At 32.7% G+C, this 21056-nt stretch overlaps 1 protein-coding gene across 1 annotated transcript in view; it reads right to left on the reverse strand.

The window, feature by feature from the left end:
- Positions 1-21056, reverse strand: part of LOC111621884 — a 76680-nt gene that overhangs the window by 27354 nt on the left and 28270 nt on the right. The window contains exons 18-29 of the mRNA XM_023364140.1: positions 11406-11670; positions 9691-9886; positions 3937-4081; positions 3807-3860; positions 2282-2401; positions 2082-2204; positions 1967-2004; positions 1801-1899; positions 1673-1724; positions 884-1344; positions 532-806; positions 395-453 (exon numbers count right to left, since the gene is read on the reverse strand). Coding sequence (XP_023219908.1) covers positions 395-453; positions 532-806; positions 884-1344; positions 1673-1724; positions 1801-1899; positions 1967-2004; positions 2082-2204; positions 2282-2401; positions 3807-3860; positions 3937-4081; positions 9691-9886; positions 11406-11670 — 1887 coding nt within the window. The remainder of the gene's footprint in view (positions 1-394; positions 454-531; positions 807-883; positions 1345-1672; positions 1725-1800; positions 1900-1966; positions 2005-2081; positions 2205-2281; positions 2402-3806; positions 3861-3936; positions 4082-9690; positions 9887-11405; positions 11671-21056) is intronic.

The following is a 21056-nucleotide window of genomic DNA, read 5'->3' on the forward strand; positions in this document are numbered from 1 at the left end:
AGGTTGCGCTGTTACAAATATATTTTAAACTACAATGATATTTTAACGATTTTAACTGTAAATAGATAATTTGAAACGAAAAAAATATATATGTAACAACGCAGCCTAAAGAAAATTCCGGATGTAATGCCGACAGATGAAGGGCCATGCTCGAGACGCGTATCGGCCTATGGAAGATTAATAAAGATAATGTAAAATGCCTTGTGTCTTTTAATGCACCCAGTAGTAAAGAAAAAAAAACGAATTTGTATTATTTAATATGCCTAGTGTCTTATCTGTATATATTATACAAGTGACTTTCTCCTAGTTATATGTGATCATGCAGATCACATATATGTATGTATGTATGTGTATGTTATTTCACGTATGTATGTATGTGTGTATGTTATTTCACGCACAATAGTAGACGAATCATGCAAGAACCACATAATCATATGTGCACGACGATGATAACTTTACAAAAAAATTCACAAAAACAGAAGAAATAATTTTAGTATTATTTTAATTTTGTTTAACCCTATATTTCTTCACTCTATCAAATCGACATTTTGTTTCTCTTTATGTAATAGAAATAGAAATAATAAAATTACAAATAAATATCCTGCGACTGTGAAGCAGAAAACTATAATTTTAAGTGGTTTCATGAGCTTATCGACTATTTCGTCGATATCACTATCAGGTTTCTTTGTTACGTAGTCATAATAATCTGATTCCTGCGTGTAGTCTTGTCCATGTCCCGTGGGCAGTTCTGTTCGATTATCCACTGTCAGGATTTTTCCACATTTCTCCTTATTGTAAGTGGATGGCTGAAACAGTTTCAGTGTTTTTATATCTCGTATTTTAATACTAGAAATCTCTAATTTAATCTGAAATTAATCGTTACCCAGATCAGTTTTGAAGGCAGAGTTGCCTCATCATCGTCTTTGTCGTCGTTGAAATTCCCACACAATCCACAAACTTTCGCTTTCCGTTTTTGGTTTATAAATATTTTAACCTTCGTAGATGAGTACCAAATGAAGGTGACGTAAAATTTAGACGAAATTGTTAAAGAATTATCCAAATTATCTCTGCTGATTCGCATGTTAGCATTTACGACGTATGGAAGTTCTATCCTTTCGTCGTCAATGATACATGCGCCCTCTGCGGTGATCCTCAACTTTGCACAATTAGCAATAATAATGAAATCGTTTTGTGTGGTGTTACTTCCCGACTTTTCGTATCTAACGCTGAATTGTCCTTCAAAGCAATCGTGTAGAAGCGCATACTGGCACATTCCTTTGTGTGTAAATGTTGACAAATCGAATGTTTGAAATCTGTTATTCTCGATAACACAGTAGCGTGAATCTAAAATGGCATGTCATTATCCGTTATAAAATAAATATGAAATAAAAAATAAGTACAGTGATGTCACTCAAACAGTTTAACTAAGATACTGAAAACTAAGATAATTGCTATACATCGGGAGTATATTCGAATTTCTAACGAAAACTCAAGCTAATTCCATAAAATATTGCTGAAAATTTAAATTATAGAATCAGTTGCTCCAAACTAACATTTAAATTTGCTGCTTAAAGAAACTGTAAACTTATTGTATCTTCTGTTACTAACAGAACTTAGTGTAAAATTCTTTAGAGTGGCATCACTGATTACATATAATAATATTGATCATTACTTGAGATACACATGGCACAGCATGTCCCGGGTTCTTGTATCCTTAATTCATTCTTGAATACATGTCAATGTTTTTAAACAAATTATCGTGAGAGTTTTAAAATCATTTTTAATTAAAGACAAACTTACTTTGCGACAATTTAATGTCGGACAAGATATATTGAAACATTTTATAACGGTTAAGTTGCATCGACACCTTTGGCATTTTTCACTCCATGTATCTCCATTCTAATTTAATAAATACTAATTAAAATTTTTAAAAAATCATCTAAAATTACTTAAAAAGCTTACTTACCATATAAACCCTATTTCCTATCAGGCATCTTTCTGTTTCTGCACGGAATTTAATTAATGAAATTCAAATTAATTCGTATTTACGTGTTAAAATTTGTCAGTAAAATATACTGTACCTGTGCACGTTTTTTCATCACTTAATAACTTCATCTTCGGTGGACACGTACAAGTCACGTTCCCTAATGAACTTTTACAGAAATGACTGCATCCTCCATTATTTATTAAGCATTTGTCTTCATCTAAAAAAGATTGTACAACGTTTCATTAGATCTTCCAATATTCTGTGTATTTTCTATAAAATAAATTAATTTATTACAGTATTGGCAAAACTTTCCATAGAAACCTTTGCGACATTCGCAGATTTTTCCATTTGTACATTTTCCATGTAAACATAAAAACGAAATACACGAATCCAAATGCCTTAAACATGTTTCATCTGAAAGCGTACATAAATTTCACAATTAGTTTCGCAATAAATTTTCAATCGATACAGCTTATGTATAGTATGTGCTGTACACGTTCAACGTTTATCAATTTCCACAAGGTTTATTCGGTAGGATTTTGTATTAGTGGTGTCGTGAAAATTATAATCTTTATCTGTCATTTCTGCCGATACGACGACACAGATTATCGTCGCTACGAACGTTTATATAATCCTCGTTGTCGTAAGCATAACAGTTATGATGTAAGGTATTTAACATAGTTAAGCAGAAATTATCACATCGTTACATTCAACGCAATTACCTACGGGTTGTCATTACAGTTGGGGATTCCAAATACACTGACATTTTTTATTGCTAGTAACCGATTACCGGTAAATTGTAAACTGGTAACCAGTAATAAAACACGGTAAACATTGCCGCTTACGCGTAAATTTTCGTTAACTGCGAAAATTAAAGTATTAGTGATTGCTTAGTTCCCAACTGGTGGGGGAATCGCAACTAATAATTCACTGTTCTCTGTCCAATTCAATTTTTTTTTTCTCTTTTGAAAAGGAACGGTTTCATTGCCTGAAAAATAGCAACTAAAAGAATGCAGCATGCTTTATGATTAAAAAGTATCAAGTTCGAGCGCTGGCATTCAAATAAATGTGTTCCATTTTGTCTACGAAAATTCTGCTCGACTAAAATTGTTAAAAGGAAAGCTCGTCCCTCAATGTACGATTGTAGATGTGTACCACGTGCTTCTGTGCGGCACGTCCCAATCCCTAAATTGTTCCGGTTTATTAGTACTAATCACACGACTCCATTCGTAACTTCCATTGTCATTCAATACTTAAACCGAACACAATTACAAATTGTAATTCTTTTTAAAACTTACAAGAAAATCTTGTAAGTTTTCTCGAGTGCCTGACCACGGTTCCTCTCATGCAGCTTCCTAGTACAAATTACAGATTATCATCAGATCCATTTAAGTAATTAAGAAGTTAAACATAGACGTAATGATAATTATAATAAGACTAAAAGTACTAATCAGGTAAAATACAGTAATTTTCTGCTGTGCGAATTTCATTCTGTAAGCAGTTAAACAAGACACTGCGCAATTATATAGTAGCTGCAATGTCTACATTATTACAATAATTCTAGCTATACATTTTCACTTCAATAAACAAAGTAACGATACCGTGTTTTTTTCACCTTATCATAAACACTTCCATAGTAGCATAATTCTTTCACGACTTTCAATAATTTCCATAAATGTATGTTTTATCAGCTATTATAAAGTTAAACAATGCTTAATAAATAAGCTAATACCAAAAATATAAATCTTATTGTGTACATCAAAAAGTATCGAAACAAATGACTCAAAAACACATTTAAATTTTGAAAAAAATCACTTACATTCCGCCAAATTTTGTTTGTAACAATAACATTCGGTTTTATTGCAATGTTTTCCTGTTAAAATAAAATTAAATAAACACCACAGAAATATTTTTTCAATGTCTATAGTTCCAACCGTAATTTCACTCACCTTTACAAAGATCCACATACTGTTCTATGCCTACATCCCCGTAAACATTAGACTGAATGGCATCCCACGAAAGGACATTGCCCTTTAGTCCACATCGCTTTTTCGATACAAAATCTTTTGGAAGTATCGTGTCCCATATGTTTACCTAGAAAATCCAAAAATTACTTTTGTGAAATGATTTACACCCATCAATAATATCACGATGCACTATCCTTAACATTCATAAACAACGCCATTATACATTTATTAGAAAGAAACTGATTAAAAATCAGGAATTATTTGAAATTAGGCGAAGAATATGGAGGTACACTCACTCAGAATTTGTATGTAAATCAAAAAACACAACACCTTATTTTGCTGAGAAAAATTTAATGAAAAGCAAATGTTTTCAGCCAAATCTGTTGGCCATCATCAGGCTAAGAACATTCGAATATAAATAAAATAGAACAAAAATGTAAATACAAATGAAATCAAATAACGACCGAAATATATATATGTTACAGTCAAAACCCGTTTTTAGTTAGAACGCGTTTTAACTAGTTGAAACTAGTTTATACTGAATGTCTTTGTTAAAACCCGTTTTGTCTAGTTAAAACTAGTTTTAACTCAAATTCATTTTTGACTAGCAGTAAATTCTAGTTTTAACTAGACAAAACGGGTTTTAACAAAGACATCCAGTATAAACTAGTTTTAACTAGTTAAAACGCATCCTAACTAAAAACTGGTTTGACTGCAACGCATAGAGTGATTCGGGGTAAGATGGTAAGCGGGGGAAGATGCCTAATTTTTGATATTTTCAAACGGTGACGTCACATATTGTCATGTATTTGTATGATGAATCGTTGGGCCAATATTGAGTGCGGAAAGCTGTAGTTGGCTACCGTTACTTCATTTTCTACATCCGAGAAGAATAAAAGCTAGATAAGAACGAAGTTTTTGTTGTGAAATGTTTCTAGAATAATTTTAAACTAAAAGTTAAAATGGAATTTATTAAAAATTGCTAAAAACAATTAATGTGTGATGTAGTTAAGGTTCTAAAGTTTCCATTGTCAGCTACCGCCGATCCCGATCGGACATGCTGGAGCACGTGACTCTACTAGGCATCTTACCCCAACAAATGGAAAATATGCCACATTTTTCTTGGGGTAACGTGCCTATTTTTTGTTAATTGATTTCCAATATGCCTATTTTTAATAAACTTTTGTTTTCTCGTTTTATTGCAGGATATGCATAGAAATTATATAAGGACTTCTCAAAAAAGTTTTTGGACTGAAAAAAGCTTTCAGCTAGCTATAGAACACGTTAGAACGGGCGGAAACTTAACAATACTTATACTGTGCTGTTATACTTACTATGAAGTACTTTGTACTACATATGCAATAAATTAAATTTGGTTAAGAAATTCAAAAATTAATTTTAAGCAATTATATTTGTTATCTTACCCTAATGGCATTTGGCATCTCACCCAGATACTTGGGGTGAGATGCTTAAAATGCCAGACAGTGAAAAAGTCGTCATTGCAAACACAGTATAGAATTTTTTAAAATAAACTCCAAACTTTTATTTGAAAGACATACTCCAGAATATGATATTTTCATTAGAGGGCTCCTAAACTCAAATTAGCGCTGTAATTTTCTTCATAAGCAAAATGTTAGGCATCTTCCGCCGAATCACTACACACAACTTTATTTCCCCCAAACATATTTATGTAGCTAAAATTAGTTTTAACTAATGTTAAAAGTTAAAACTAGTTTTATCTAAAGTCAAAACATGTACAGCAGTAAATTAACTAGACAAAACCGGTTTTGTCTAGTTAAAACTAGAATTTACTGTAGTCAAAAATGAATTTGAGTTAAAACTAGTTTTAACTAGACAAAACGGGTTTTAACAAAGACATTCAGTATAAACTAGTTTCAACTAGTTAAAACGCGTTCTAACTAAAAACGGGTTTTGACTGTAACATATATAAATATATAAAGAAAAATAAAATAATTAAAAATTATTATTATAAATAACAAAACATATATATGAAAAAATAAGCATAGGTTAATTAAATACTAAAAACGTTATATAGAAATTCAATGAAATGCAAGTTATGCAAAAAAAATATATTAAAATCAAAGCATTAAATTAAGAGCTGTCCAATCGTTTGATTAAGTATTTCCAGGCCGAAGGCAACCCTTCAGAATCTCTAGAATTAATGCATGAATCATGCAATTTGCTCTTATATATTTCAATTTTTTCGGCGCAAATCGCCAATGTCGGTGAATGTACTGATTTAATAATACTTGCTTCGTCCCATTTGACGACTGACCCCTCAACTTGGCCATTTGCGATAGTATTGTGTCATTAGATCCCTTGCTGATATTGTACTTATGTTCTTTTAATCTGACTCCTAAACTTCTATTAGTGACACCAATATAATTTTTATTAATGTCTAGTTCACGATTTTCATAAGGAATCCTGTATACTCCAGCTCTGTTTTCTTTATTTACGCTGTCTTTGTCGTCCCTTAATAATTTGTACAGGTTAGGAGCTCTCTTAAAAATTAACTTGGATTTTTTGCGGGCTGACATTTACTTCATGATGGCTTTTCTCTTTCTATCATACGTGAACTTTGTGATTTTGCCGAAATTGCAGCTTTGAGCTTTAGTTTTGTTTATTTTGTATTTTTTGATCAATGTTGTTATCATATCCTTCCTGTACCCTAGAGATCTAGCAATATGTAATATTCTATTAATTTCTTTTTGCCTATCCAACACACTACTGCAATAGAGAAAGGACCTTTGGATAAGGGCACGGAAGGCAGCCATTTTGTATTGGTAAGGATCATTAGAGTGGGACGGAATGTACAGAGGGCTATGTGTCGGTTTTACGTATACCTTAGTGGCCAAATGCCCTTCTTTGAATTCAATGTCAATATCCAAAAAAATGTATCCGTGAGGCACATTTCTGTTCAATCTTCAGCATGAGGCCATCATCGTTGTTGTTGATCTTGTTAATAAAGTCATCGATTTTTTCGTCATTCTTCCAAACTACAAAGACATCGTTAACGTATCTTTTAAAATACACAATGTCATTTAAGAAAACAGAAAGAGAACTTTTTTCCAATCTTCTCAATACAAGCTCACACAACAGTCCTGACATGGGACTTCCCATAGGGACTCCTCTTTTTTGTCTGTACTGATGGCCGTTAAAGGTGAAAAAAGATTAACCTTTAACGGTTAATCTTTTTTCACCAGGCCATGTTGTTCGAGCTTGTATCATCTTTGTTAAGTTCCGTTTAGCATGCCTCAAGAAATCTATCAGAATAACAAAGTACAGGAAGTATGGGGTCTTAAATGAACTTATTCGTCTAGAGGATACCGTGTACAAAGATGATCCGAATAAACTGATTCATATCAATAATATGGTTGTGGATTTGACAGAAGCAGTCATGAAGAATTCCACTAAGCATTATGTGAAAAAATTGAAATGGATTATTCGTAAGTGAAAAGATTGAATAAGGAGAGCCCTATTACCTTCCAAGTATGGGACCAGATAGAAATACCGAAGAAAATCAAAGAAGTGTTTGAGAAAGGCCCTAACTTTGTCCCAGATGTTGTAAATAGTTGGAAAACCTCCATACAGGAGATTGAGAAAGGGATAGTTGGCATGGATCATTTGGATAAGGAATTCTTTAGATGGAAGACTGTCATCAGTAACCGCCAAAAGAAAAAAGCAACTAGTATTAGCAATAAAGGCATATGGCTTACGAAGGAGTGGTTAAGAACGAATGATCTAGTGATGACCAAAGCAGACAAAACTAGGCATTTAGTTGTCATGAAGAGGCATACGTTTGACAAGGAATTACATGCTTACATCAATAAGACCGAATGTAAAATTGTTGACGACAAAATAATTGGGTCTTTGGACAGAAGGGTCAAGAAGTTAGAACGCTCAAGTCTCGCTGCCGTTTTGCCTTTTCTGAAGAAATGTCACAATCCAAGTTCAGGAGCTCCAAGATTGTTTGCGTTTGCTAAGACGCACAAAACCGGAAATGAATTAAGACCAGTAGTATAGAAGAGTAGGGGGCCCACCTTTATCTTAGAAAAAAGGCTACATGAATATTTATCCTCACAGCTAGAAGATGATAGACTGGTGGCAAAAGATCCTCTTGTCGTAGTGAAAGAAGTGCAAAATATTTCTTTAATGGAAGAGGAAGTAGCGACCGTTTTAGATTATAAAAGCATGTATCCTTCAGTAATGATTGATTCGTGTGTGGAGGCATTATTGAATTTCATGTACAACAACAACCCTCAGTTGCTTAGTTACACCCAAGACCTAGACGAACTAGCTAACCTGATATGCCATCAATCTTGTTTTACTTTTTGTGGTCGGAATATACAGGCAGAAAAGAGGGGTTCCGATGGGAAGTCCCCTCTCTGGAATTCTTTGCGAGTTAGTAGTTAGAAGATTAGAAAGAGGAGTTCTACGAAATTTTAAGGAAGATGTCATACATTTCGTCAGATATGTGGATGACATTTTTATATTATGGAGAAATAATAGCAGGATACATGAATTTTTGAATAGAATCAATAATAACAAAGATGGTCTTAGATTAAAATTAGAGCAAAAAAGTTTCTTGAATGTGCACTTCTTGGACATTAATATCGAGTTCATGGGAGATGATTTGTCCACCAGCGTATATATTAAACCTACTCACAACCCGCTATATATACCAGCACAGTCCATGGATCCATATCGATATAAAATGGCCGCATTTCAAACTTTGATTAGAAGAGCTTATTTGTATTGTGATAGAATCGGTGACAAAAATAAAGAAATTGATAGAATATTGCAAGTAACCCAGACCGTAGGTTACAAGAAAAGCACTATTGTAGAATTACTCAAAAAATATGAAAGGAACAAACAGAAAAAAAACTTAAATACCGCTCCCAATAGGCACATGAAGTTTACATATAATAGTAATTTGAACAGTATTATGAAAGAAGTTGCTAATAGGAAACAAACAAGAATGGTTTTAAAAAGAGCCCCGAATTTATATAAGATATTGAGGGATGATAAAGATAAAATAAAAACAGAAGAAAAACCAGGTGTCTGTAAAGTTCCTTATGAAAACATCCAACTAGATGTTAAGAAAGACTACATCGGCGTCACCAATAGAAGCTTAAAAGTAAGACAAAGAGCATCGTTATAACGTAAAAAAAGGATCCAATGCTACAGTTTTGTCGCAAATGTCGCAAGTCCAAGGTTCGGTGGTGAAATGGGACGAGACAACAATTATAAAACCTGTATCTTCCCCCACTTTATCAATGACGGCGGAGAAGATTGAAATATATAGGAGTAGGCTACGTGAGGGATGTTAAAATGCGAAAGATGCTGAGAGCCTGTCGTCAGCGCGGAAGTACATGATTAAAAAGTTCACTGAAAACTCAAGCTAGAATTAGTTTATTGAAATATTTATTATATTTTTTTATTTTATTTTGTGTTATTTTTATATATTCTTCCGTATCTCTTGTATATTTTTTAAAAATTTTTGTTCGAAATTTTGATTTAAATATTTGTATTCTATACATGGAACGTATCTGTTCCATTTTCGTTTTTTAGACCTGATGATGGCCTGTTAATCAGGCTGAAAATGTTAGTTTTTCAATTATATTTCTTAGCAACAAATTAAGGTGTTTTATTTTCTGTGTTTACTTGCTGAGCACTTTTACTGTTATTTAATCAATAATATAATAATAATATTACCTGCGATATTGCTCCCAAGAATGGTTCTGACTCTCCTATACCAATTAGATTTTGACCGAGAGCCAAACTGCAGTTTAACTTAGTAATTCGTGCTGATTGGAATGTTTTGTCTTTCGCAATTTCATTTCCATCCCAATAAACGTATATTTTACCGATCATTCCATCCCACATCAGAACGAAAAAGTGCCAAATATCACTACAAAAAATACATTCATTTAGTAATTATGTAAATTAATTAAATACAGAAATTTAGTTCATAACGTAGTCTCGAATTTAATCTTAATATGATCCCATTCTGCGTTGTAACGACAGATGGAAACAAACAAATAGAACAGTATAGAGCGTTAATAACGAGATCTATTAGCAAATTGCATCTTTCTAATGAGTACAGCATTAACATCTGAATATAACCGTCGCAACCAAGTGCCTCGCCCGATATTAGCTTAAAATTATCAATATAAACCGAAACTTCCACACGACGAAAGGCCATGTATTCACAAACGTGTATGTCAAGAAGACGTTCAACTAGATTCTGCCGGTTTGTTAGTATAATAATTTTAAGTATAATTCAATGACTTAAACGTCGAAAAAATAAATTTTAGATACGCTCCAAAGTCTTCAGAGTTGAAACATATACAGTGAATGTGATTTGATGAAAGACTTGATGACGAAGCTTATTGTGATCTTTATGTTCAACGATTCTGAAATCCCATAAAACTAGATATAAATCATTTCACAAAGAACGACGACTTTATAGCACAAGCGCATAATGTGGGACGATCGCCCGAATCGTGCCATTTTAAGCACAGACCCATGGCGCACCACAGGAGACAAAGTCCCTGTAACCCACGAAGTAAAAGGGGAAAAGAAAACACCAGTAAATTTTCAAAAAAATCTTTTCATAATTAAAATTCATTTTATTTTATTTATATCGTGTCGTGTCTTCCATTTCTATTATTATTTATGAATTTAATTGTGGAACACATGTTGAAATTTTACTGAATTCGATATTTCTTTCATCCGTTCAACTCGGCTTCCTTCAAAATGAAAACCCACTGCGATTCCGCATTGCCAATCCGCATAGTGTGGACTCATCTTAAAGCCTCTATAGAAATTAAGTAGGGGGACCTCAAATCAGAACCGTAACGAACAGTTTTTGCGTCCGAAGGTGGAAACAGAATTACCACCTGTTACCTCCCTTTTTTTTAACTCTTTCCATTCTGTGGGTATTAAGAGGGCCTCTTTTAGCCAGTTCATTATGAGCTCGGTCAGGGCGACAGTGGGCTGTTGAGGGACGAGATACTGACATAGCCAGACGGTTTCGATCCCGGGCTCCCAGAACGACAGGATGCCACCTCGACCATTCGGCCATCCGCCCACCTGGCGCCCCATATAACATTAATTACATAAAATTCTACTGGTTCATCTCGACACATTCACGTTGGCCCGCCTTTAATAACGCCGCTGCCTGGAAGGGACTTATAATTCATTCGTTCTTACTATTGCATTAACAGTACGAGTACAATGTTAAATCTTAATACTTACTAAAATCATACATAATACTTACTAAATCATATACATATTGAATATATAAATTGATATGTGCTTCTTAATAATTTATTGTATGTATATGATTGGAATAAGTAGTGTGTTCTAACATCATAGACATTGAGTATATGCTTTTATATATAAACATAGTATATTAAAAGAGATACCTCTCTGCGTAAGTTAAAGCAAAAGTCCTTTTGAATGCAACCAAACTCAGGTATGGAAAGTCACTGAGAGCAAATCCTTCAGGTACGTAAGAATATTTATCTTCGAATTTCAATGAGAAAATTGTTCCTCGGTTCTCCGAAATGCCAGAATTTGGAAATTTGACGAATAAAGACATTGTCATTTCACTTAATGGAGGAATGTCTCTTATCTTCACTGAATAATTCGATTTTGGTTCGAATTTCAACGCGTACAACATCCTCCTTTCTGAAATTTTAAGTATTTAAATTAAATAATAAATTTCTATTTATAACATACAGTAAAACGAAAATAATATCAAGAGTTTGCTTAATTTAGCCTAACATTATCACGTTTATCGCGGTACTCGAATGGTATGAAGTGGCACACTTTCAATGGTCAAGTAGACAGCAATTGAAATACAATATCTTAAAAACTTTAAGATGTCATATTTTTTCCTAATGTTAACTTTAAAAAACTGTACTTTTCGCAGCCCAATATCAACATGTAATCTGTCAAGGAATGAAATTTCATTATAAGATTACTGAATTAAACCACATAAAATCATATTTTGTTCCCGCCGGTAACCTCGTATTATGTAATTTTTCTATTCGAATGTCACCATACTGCTGGTCCGACTGAAAGAACGGATTGTTGCAGAAGGAGGTCGAAATAATTTTACCAAAAGTAGTCGTTGACCCCTCCTGATAGAGAGGATAATCAACGACTATCTATTAATATTGGTCTACTATTAATACTTCAAAAGTGATTCGTGTTAGACAGGTAAAAGGTGTTAATATGCAAAATTAAATATTTATACTATTCACAGGGTAACTCTTTCGATTGCTCTCATGCAATTGCTGCGTTACCTGTCGCAGTAATTATAAATCGCGTCTATTTCGCGGTATATGATTGTCGCAGTATTTGAGTGAACATAATATATATTTTCAAAATTATATCCTTTTTTGTAAAATTTATATTTAGTTTGTTAATGTAATGCCAATAGATGACGATACGTGTAAATCAGCAAATCAAATATAGATAGAAATTAATTGATTTTATAGTAATCAAATATACAGGTCATTATTCATTTTAGAAATATTTGAATGCAACTGCTGATTTTCGTAGCACTTGGTCGAACGGCTTAGGAATTTATTTCTTAATTAATCTTAAATGATGTCAAAGAATATGGCTCACGTTTAGCGCAATTTTTTCCAGTAAATTCCGGCTGACACTTGCATTCGTAGCGAGGAAAAGAAGGAACACAAATTCCGTCATTTAAACACGGATTCTTACGGCACTGATTATTTATTTCGCAACGTCTTCCGTCAAATCCCTTCAAACAAACACATCTTTCGCTTCTTCCAACAAGAATGCACGTTCCTCCGTTTTTACAATCATTCCGGAAACACGTTAATTTCTTCTCACAAAGGTTCCCGGTATATCCAGGTGGACAACAACACGAATATTCCTAAAAATAAATAGTTATAATTAGTAATAACTACTGTATTTATAAACATGATACTTCAGATGTGATATTCCATTAGTTTCCATAAAAAGAATACCTGTATTTTATCAATACAGGTTCCGGCATTTTGGCATTCGTGGGATTCACAATCGTCTATGTTTTCTTCACAGTATTCACCTCGAAATCCTGCTGTGCACAGACATTTGGGAATGCGTAATCTTGTACTCGTATAACATGTTCCACCATTTAAGCACTTGGCTAGTAAAGAAATAATTCGTATATTTCCATCAACCATTACGAATGTTTTAAAAATTGTGTAAATATATTCATACACTTCCTGCATGCGTTATATATTTCACAAAATTTTCCCGAAAATCCAGCTTTACAAACGCATCTGAAAGTTCCATTTTCTGAAGCACAGTATCCTTTGTTCCAGCATTTGAGAGGACAATTATTTACTGGTTTTGCGAATCTCCATATAGAGCAATTGCGCCCGCGAAATTGAGGCCTACATAGGCACTTATAACCTTCTAAAGTATCGCGACACGTTCCACCATTTTCACACTGGTTTTCTTTACAGACTAAAAATTCATGTAAACATGAGTAATCTTCTCTTATTAGTGTACAGATGAATCATTTATACTTACAATGCTTTAATTGATAAAACTTTTTAGACGAATCATACTTTCTGCCAGGATAGTAACTATTTTGATTCCATTCTTTAAGTGATCCATTGAAATAAATGGCATTCGATATTCTAACGCTTTCGATATAATTTATTATTAGATAAACAAATAGTGCACGAAATTAATATTATATCGTGTAAACTATATGCAATACTTCACAAGTGACCATACATTTCGCATAATTAAAAGAAACTCACTCTTTATCATCAATTTTTGCGCATAATTTCCATAACTTCAACATATTTCCGATATTTTCTATACTTTTCAGCATGGGCATCACAGAATTCGAATTCATCAACAAGCTACATTTACCATTTCCCATATATTCAATAGTAAAGTATAGAGATGGCGCAGTAAACATGACGACAATAGTTGTGATATTACTATAAACCATTCTTTCCATCAATTTGCGTTGAAATTCATCATTTATGGCTGATTCTTCCAGTAGTAAGACTGCGTTATCCTTATCGTAGGGCTCTAACGCACTCAAAACAAATCTGTGGTGTATCAGCAAGTGTGCGAAATACAATACTAGTAGTAGATTACGAATATAGCTGAAATTCATATTGATGTGAGTAAACACTAGTAATATTACAATTTATAAAAATAAACAATAAAACACTAGTAATATTACAATTTATAAAAATAAACAATAGAAAATTATGTTAAGTAATAATAATTACATTAATATCTGATTTTTCATTCTTGCAAATTTAAATACGCCAATAAATAATTTGCGTAAAAATAAATCACTTTTGAACAGCGTTGGAAAGGTTGGATAAGTTTACGTAGGTAGTCCCAATGGCGGCACTTTCGGTCGTCACCTTGTTTGTGAAGGCGATGTCCACAAACAAGATGGCGAACTGCACACCTACTTACTACATTGGCTTTTAAAGAAATAATCTTTCACTCACCATTGACGTATTTCTAATTTCTTTTTTCCGATTTATTCAGTAAGAAAACATGGTTCGGATGATTCTATCGTAACTTGCTTAACGTTTACCTACGTGCACACAGTCATGGCGGNTTACGCCATGAGCCATTTATATTAACATTCATATAATAAATTGTATAAGAACATGACTTTAAAACTATCTGTAAGAAAATACATTCTGGCTAAATTAGACGAATCATACTTTCTGCCAGGATAGAAATTATTTTGATTCCATTCTTTAAGTGATCCATTAAAATAATTGGCATTTGATATTCTAAAGCTTTCGATATAATTTCTTATTAGATAAATGAATAGTGAAAGAAATGAACATTATGCCCTATTTATTACATGCAATACTTCACTAGTAACAATACATTTCGCATAATTAAACAGAAAACTCACTCTTTATCATCAATTTTCACGCATAATTTCCATAACTTCACCATGTTTCCTATATTATCTATACTTTTCAGCATGGGCATCACAGAATTCGAATTCATCAACAAACTACAGTTACCATTTCCTTTATATTTCATAGTAAAGTATAGAGATGTCGCAGTAAATTTGGCGACAATCCTTGTGATATTACTATAAACCATTCTTTCCATCAATTTGCGTTGATGTTCATCATTCATGGCTGATTCTTCCACTACTAAGACTGCGTTATCCTTATCGTAGGGCTCTAATGCATGCAAAATAAATCTTTGGTGTATCAGCAAGTGTGCGAAACACAATACAAGATTACGAATATAACTAAAATTCATTGTACTGATGTGAGTAAACACTAGTAATATTACAATTTATGAAAATAAACAATATAAAATTATGTTCATTGTTATGTTAAATAATAATAATAGCATTAGTAACTGATTTTTCATTGTTGTAAATTTAAATACTCCAGAGTAGCAGTTTTCTTGTGGCAGTGTTTTTTTAATAATTGCAATAGCGTTGAGAAGTAGATAAAAGTTTGCCTAGGTAATCAAAATGGCGGCACTTCCGGTCGCTATCTTGTTTGTGAAGGCGATGTTCACAAACAAGATGGCGACCGACTCACCTACTTACTTCACTGGCATTTAAATAAATAATCTCTCACTCACCGTTGACGTATTTCTAATTTCTTTTCTCCGATTTATTCGGTAAAAAACATGGTTCAGATGACTCCATCGTAACTTTGTCCTTTTCCATGATAGAAACTTTTTCCGCATTCTTAACACAAACGTCTACATTCATCCTCTTATGATTTACGGATTAATTTCGCACTTATTTTCAGAACTGAAGGTACAATATCTGGCTCTTTCCAAACCAAAACACGACTCGCTCCTGGATAAAACTTATTCGTATGCCGAACAAAGAGTTCGAACCTTTCTCCTAGTTTTTTTTTATTATTTTGCTCACAACAATCTCTTCGATTTCGAAAACATTTCCAGGTCCATCCAATTTCCGTTCCGGTAAAATTAGACGATAAAACAATCATCATGCGTCGTATGAAATTCCCCATTCAACAGCTGTTCGACTACTCACGCCCACAGCCATACAGCTGACGTTCAACGTGCATTCTATGCAAATTAGATGCCAAATAAACAAAAAAGTAGTTCCTCAAGAAATTTTCCCAGATTTGCTTCAAATGACCAACTGTTTATCTTGCACCTGTGGCATCTAAAAGAAACAGAATCACGATCCTTTCGATAATTTAATTCACCACCACCATAACATTTCGAACAAACTTTATGGGCAAACATACTAATCGATGTATTTTTCGTGTCACAATTAAATTCAGAATATTCCGATACTATAATATATTTTTTTTCATTTTATTATATCGGAAACACAAGCAAAACAAATCTGTGGTATATCAGCAAGTGTGAGAAACAAATGCTAATAATAGTAGTAGCATTAATAACTGATTTTTCAATTATTGTCTATTAAAAGTTTGCTGGTGATACAGGATTTCAGGCCCAATTAGCCTGTTTTTTAGACACTATCCTGGGTTTTAATTGTTCTAAAGTAACTACTAATCCCTCGTTTACTGTATCATCTGTGAAATACCTCCACATTAATTGAATTTAATAGTTGTAAAGCATTAAACCATTCTGAATGAGTAAGATCTAGAAAGCATTGAAACAAAACACCATCCATATATATAACAGAATAATAATTATAATCGTATAATTGGGTTTGTTGTAACTTTTCATTTTACACCTATACTTTGCGTTGCCCGACATACACTCATTGCCATAAAAATTAGCGCACCAAGAAGGAATTATCGGTATGAACAATATTGTACTGGACACGTGTGAGTGTATTTAAGATTACAAAATCAAAACAAAGGGATCATTTATTACAGTTATAAATGGAAGGCGGTTCTAGTATCCTATCGGGCCTCCTGTAGCGTAAATACGCGATGTGATACGGGCAGGCACGGAGGAATTACGCCATGAGCCATTTATATTAACATTCATATAATAAATTGTATAAGAACATGACTTTAAAACTATCTGTAAGAAAATACATTCTGGCTAAATGGCTTTCCGGCTTCCCTATAAATTCTACAAATCGTGATGTTCGCGATAGCCATATTTTGGAGAAAATGCTAAGAATGTAAGATAAAATTTTCGGTTTATTAGCTAAACTGGAGGAAAGGTTTAAGTAGAATGTCTGGTAAAGGACACGTAGTTTTCTTTGTGTTTTCTCCCGTACACAAATATACTATAATTATAAAAGTTCCAGATGTCTAATAGTACTTGGATTCTCCCATACAATGGCAAAATAACACATTAGGCAACAAACGTGGCACTAAAAGCTCAGAAGTGATCTTATATGATAATGTAAAGCAGTGTTTCTCAATCTTTTTTGACTTTGTCTCTTTCAGCTTAATATTTTTTCTGTGGTCCCCCAAAATAGTATTCGAGTGTTTCCAGATATGTGATAACTAAAATCAGGAGACGTAATCATAAATTTTCGGTAGATTTGAATCGACTAAAATGCAAACTTCAATATCTTAACACAAGGGGAAATGGACTTACACTACTTTCATAGTAAACGATCTACGTGTGAAATGAATAGTTTTTATGTAATTTGGTTTAGACAGTTGGTTAGACTTTTGATCTGTGACTCCCTTGAAATGTCGAGAAATACATGTATAAAGTGTTTACCACTTATAGGCTAGCTAATGAACAGCGCGGACAGGAGAAAACAGAAACTGAAGACCAAGCATGTACAAGAACCCCAACCGTATTTTTTCACCTAAAATTCTAATTATGTAATATACACATCAATTTATGTAATTTCAATGACTTAAAGAAGGCGAGAAAATATTCAATAAATTAACATCTACGACTGGATCTGCAATCTGTCTCCTCGGATAATGAATTCGTATTATAAAATATAATTGCATCTTATCTGTATATACTAATTAAGCAAGTGACATTCTACTTCTATTCAGATGTGATTTGTCTACTTAGTAGACAAATCACATCTGAAGATACTATATATATGAATGTGTGAGTGTGTGTGTGATTTCACGCACAATAGCAGACAAATTATGCTCAAACCATAATCATAATATGTACACGACGATGATAACTTTACAAAAAAGTCACAAAAACAAAATAAATAAATTTAGTATTATTTTAATTTTGTTTATATTTCTTCACTCCACCAAACCGACATTTTGTTTCTCTTTATATAATAGAAATAGGAATAATAAAATTACAAATAAATATCCTGCGACTGTGAAGCAGAAAACTATAATTTTAAGTGGTTTCATGAGCTTATCGACTATTTCGTCGATATTACTATCAGGTTTCTTTGTTACGTAGTCATAGTAATCTGATTCCTGCGTGTAATCTTGTCCATGTCCCGTGGGCAGTTCTGTTCGATTATCCACTGTCAGGATTTTTCCACATTTCTCCTTATTGTAAGTGGATGGCTGAAACAGTTTCAGTGTTTTTATATCTCGCATTTTAATACTAGAAATCTCTAATTTAATCTGAAATTATCGTTACCCAGATCAGTTTTGAAGGCAGAGTTGCCTGATCATCCTCTTTGTCGTCGTTGAAATTCCCACACAATCCACAAACTTTCGCTTTCCGTTCTTGGTTTATAAATATTTTAACCTTCGTAGATGAGTACCAAATGAAGGTGACGTACGATTTAGTCGAAATTGTTAAAGAATTATCCAATTTATCTCTGATAATTCGTATGTTAGTATTTATGGCGTATGGAATTTCTATTCTTTCGTCGTCAATGATACATGTGCCCTCTGCGGTGATCCTCAACTTTGCACAATTAGCAATAATGATGAAATCGTTTTGTGTGGTGTTACTTCCCGATTTTTCGTATCTAATGCTGAACTGTCCTTCAAAGCAATCGTGTAGAAGCGCATACTGGCACATTCCTTTGTGAGTAAATGATACCAAATCGAATGTCACGAACTTGTTATTGTTGATACCACAGTAGCGTGAATCTAAATTGGCGTGTCATTATCCGTTATAAAATAAATATAAAATAAAAAAAATAAGTACAGTGATGTCACTTAAACAGTTTAACTAAGATACTGAAAACTAAGATAATTCCTATACATCGGAAGTATATTCGAATTTCTAACGAAAACTCAAGCTAATTCCATAAAATATTGCTGAAAATTTAAATTATAGAATCAGTTGCTCCAAACTAACATTTAAATTTGCTGCTTAAAGAAACTGTAAACTTATTGTATCTTCTGTTACTAACAGAACTTAGTGTAAAATTCTTTAGAGTGGCATCACTGATTACATATAATAATATTGATCATTACTTGAGATACACATGGCACAGCATGTCCCGGGTTCTNCGGTCGGCTAGTACTACGCGCCGCTTTCCTTTGCCTTTATCGTTCTCTTCGGTGAACACTTGTAATTTCATCCAATCTCTGCATCTATTACACTTTTTTGATTTACGAAGAAGACTTTTATCTTGTAAACACTCGATACACGTTTCCTTACCTTTGACAACTTCTAATGCTAGCTTAAGGAAGTTCATTTTCAAAATCGCTGAGTAAAAAATACAAAATTAAACAGACGACAGCGTAATTGGAAGCACGTTACCTCGCGGTAAAAATGTGCAAACCAAACTAGTTAAATAAATAAATAACTTAACCTAAAGTTATTTAACTAAGTTAACTAACTTAAATAACCTAACTTAATTATATAAATAAAATTAAATTAAAATAAATAAATAACCTAAATAGAAAAAAAAAATAAAAGTAAGCAGACGACACCGTAGTTGCTGATAAGTCTGCAAACCATTAAAAAAAAGCATTGTGAAAGGCAAGAAATTGTAAATATGATAACTTTTGGGTACCGTTGAATAATAATAATAATTTAAAAGACAGATGAACCAGATCAGATAGCAATGTGTAAGACGTTTTGTCACAAGTACGTAAAATATTTAAACGACATCCAATCCGCATCCGCATATACATTAATTAAAAATAATGTTGCCAACTCAAAATTCAAATTTACAGCTAGGCATTTTAATAATAACAACCAAATCATTTTGTTTCCATTAGAATTGTTTGATTTTTTTAGCTAGATTGTTCATAAATCTACTAAATGTATAAAAAATAGCTGAATTGGCAACTCATTAAAAGAAAAAAACAGTTTCGTTGCCGCCATTTTGATTTCGGTTTCGGTGTAAAGGCCAGAGTTTTAATAATTATTTTTAATAATTTTTATTTATTATTTACTTAATTTTGCATTAAACTTCGTCTTTGCATAAAATTTTCTTAATGCAGACAAAATTTATTTATTTTAACCCTTAATTACAATTCTTATAATTATTGCAAATCATATCACAAACCATCTTTCTCACTTTTATAGCAAATTTTAATTAAACAAACCAATGTTTTCAGCCAAGCTTGATAATCTTGCAAAAGATTATCAAGCTTGGCTGAAAACATTGGCCGTCTCATTGATTATCAGTTACAAAAATTATTAACAACATATGTACAATAAATGTAAAAAATGTAAAATTAAAAGATAGTCTATATATTAAAATAGTAAGAGCTTTTTTTTGCTTGTAACACAAACTTTTTGGTGGGGGTCGATGTGAGGTGTTGTAGGGGGTCGACGATCAAAAAAGTTTGGCGACCCCTGGTCTAGACTATTCCTCAAGTTTCTATAAAAAAAATTTCTGTTCATTCCTTTTTTTCTCTAATAATTAAATTATTTTACGTTTTCTATTTTAGTTCCGGACAATTCCAGAACCTCACACTTGTATTCCTATGACATCATAGTATTACGAAAATTGGGATTCTTAAAACTTATAAAATAAAATAAATACAGAAATAAACAACAAACGAAATTACAATTATACGTTATTAAAATATAGAAGTTCAGCGCAGAGAATCGTAACTACAAATCTCTTTCTTTTGCAACATAACTATAAAAATTGTTTTGGTGTTGTTTCGCACAAAAAATAATCAAATTTATTTTAATTTTTTAGTAATGTAATTATTTTTTTTTAAATTTACAGCTTTTTAATTTTTAAATTTTAATTATAAGCAAGT

The sequence above is a fragment of the Centruroides sculpturatus genome, unplaced genomic scaffold, assembly GCF_000671375.1.
Source record: "Centruroides sculpturatus isolate CEXI.00-Female unplaced genomic scaffold, Cexi_2.0 scaffold200, whole genome shotgun sequence".
Lineage (NCBI taxonomy): Eukaryota > Metazoa > Arthropoda > Arachnida > Scorpiones > Buthidae > Centruroides > Centruroides sculpturatus.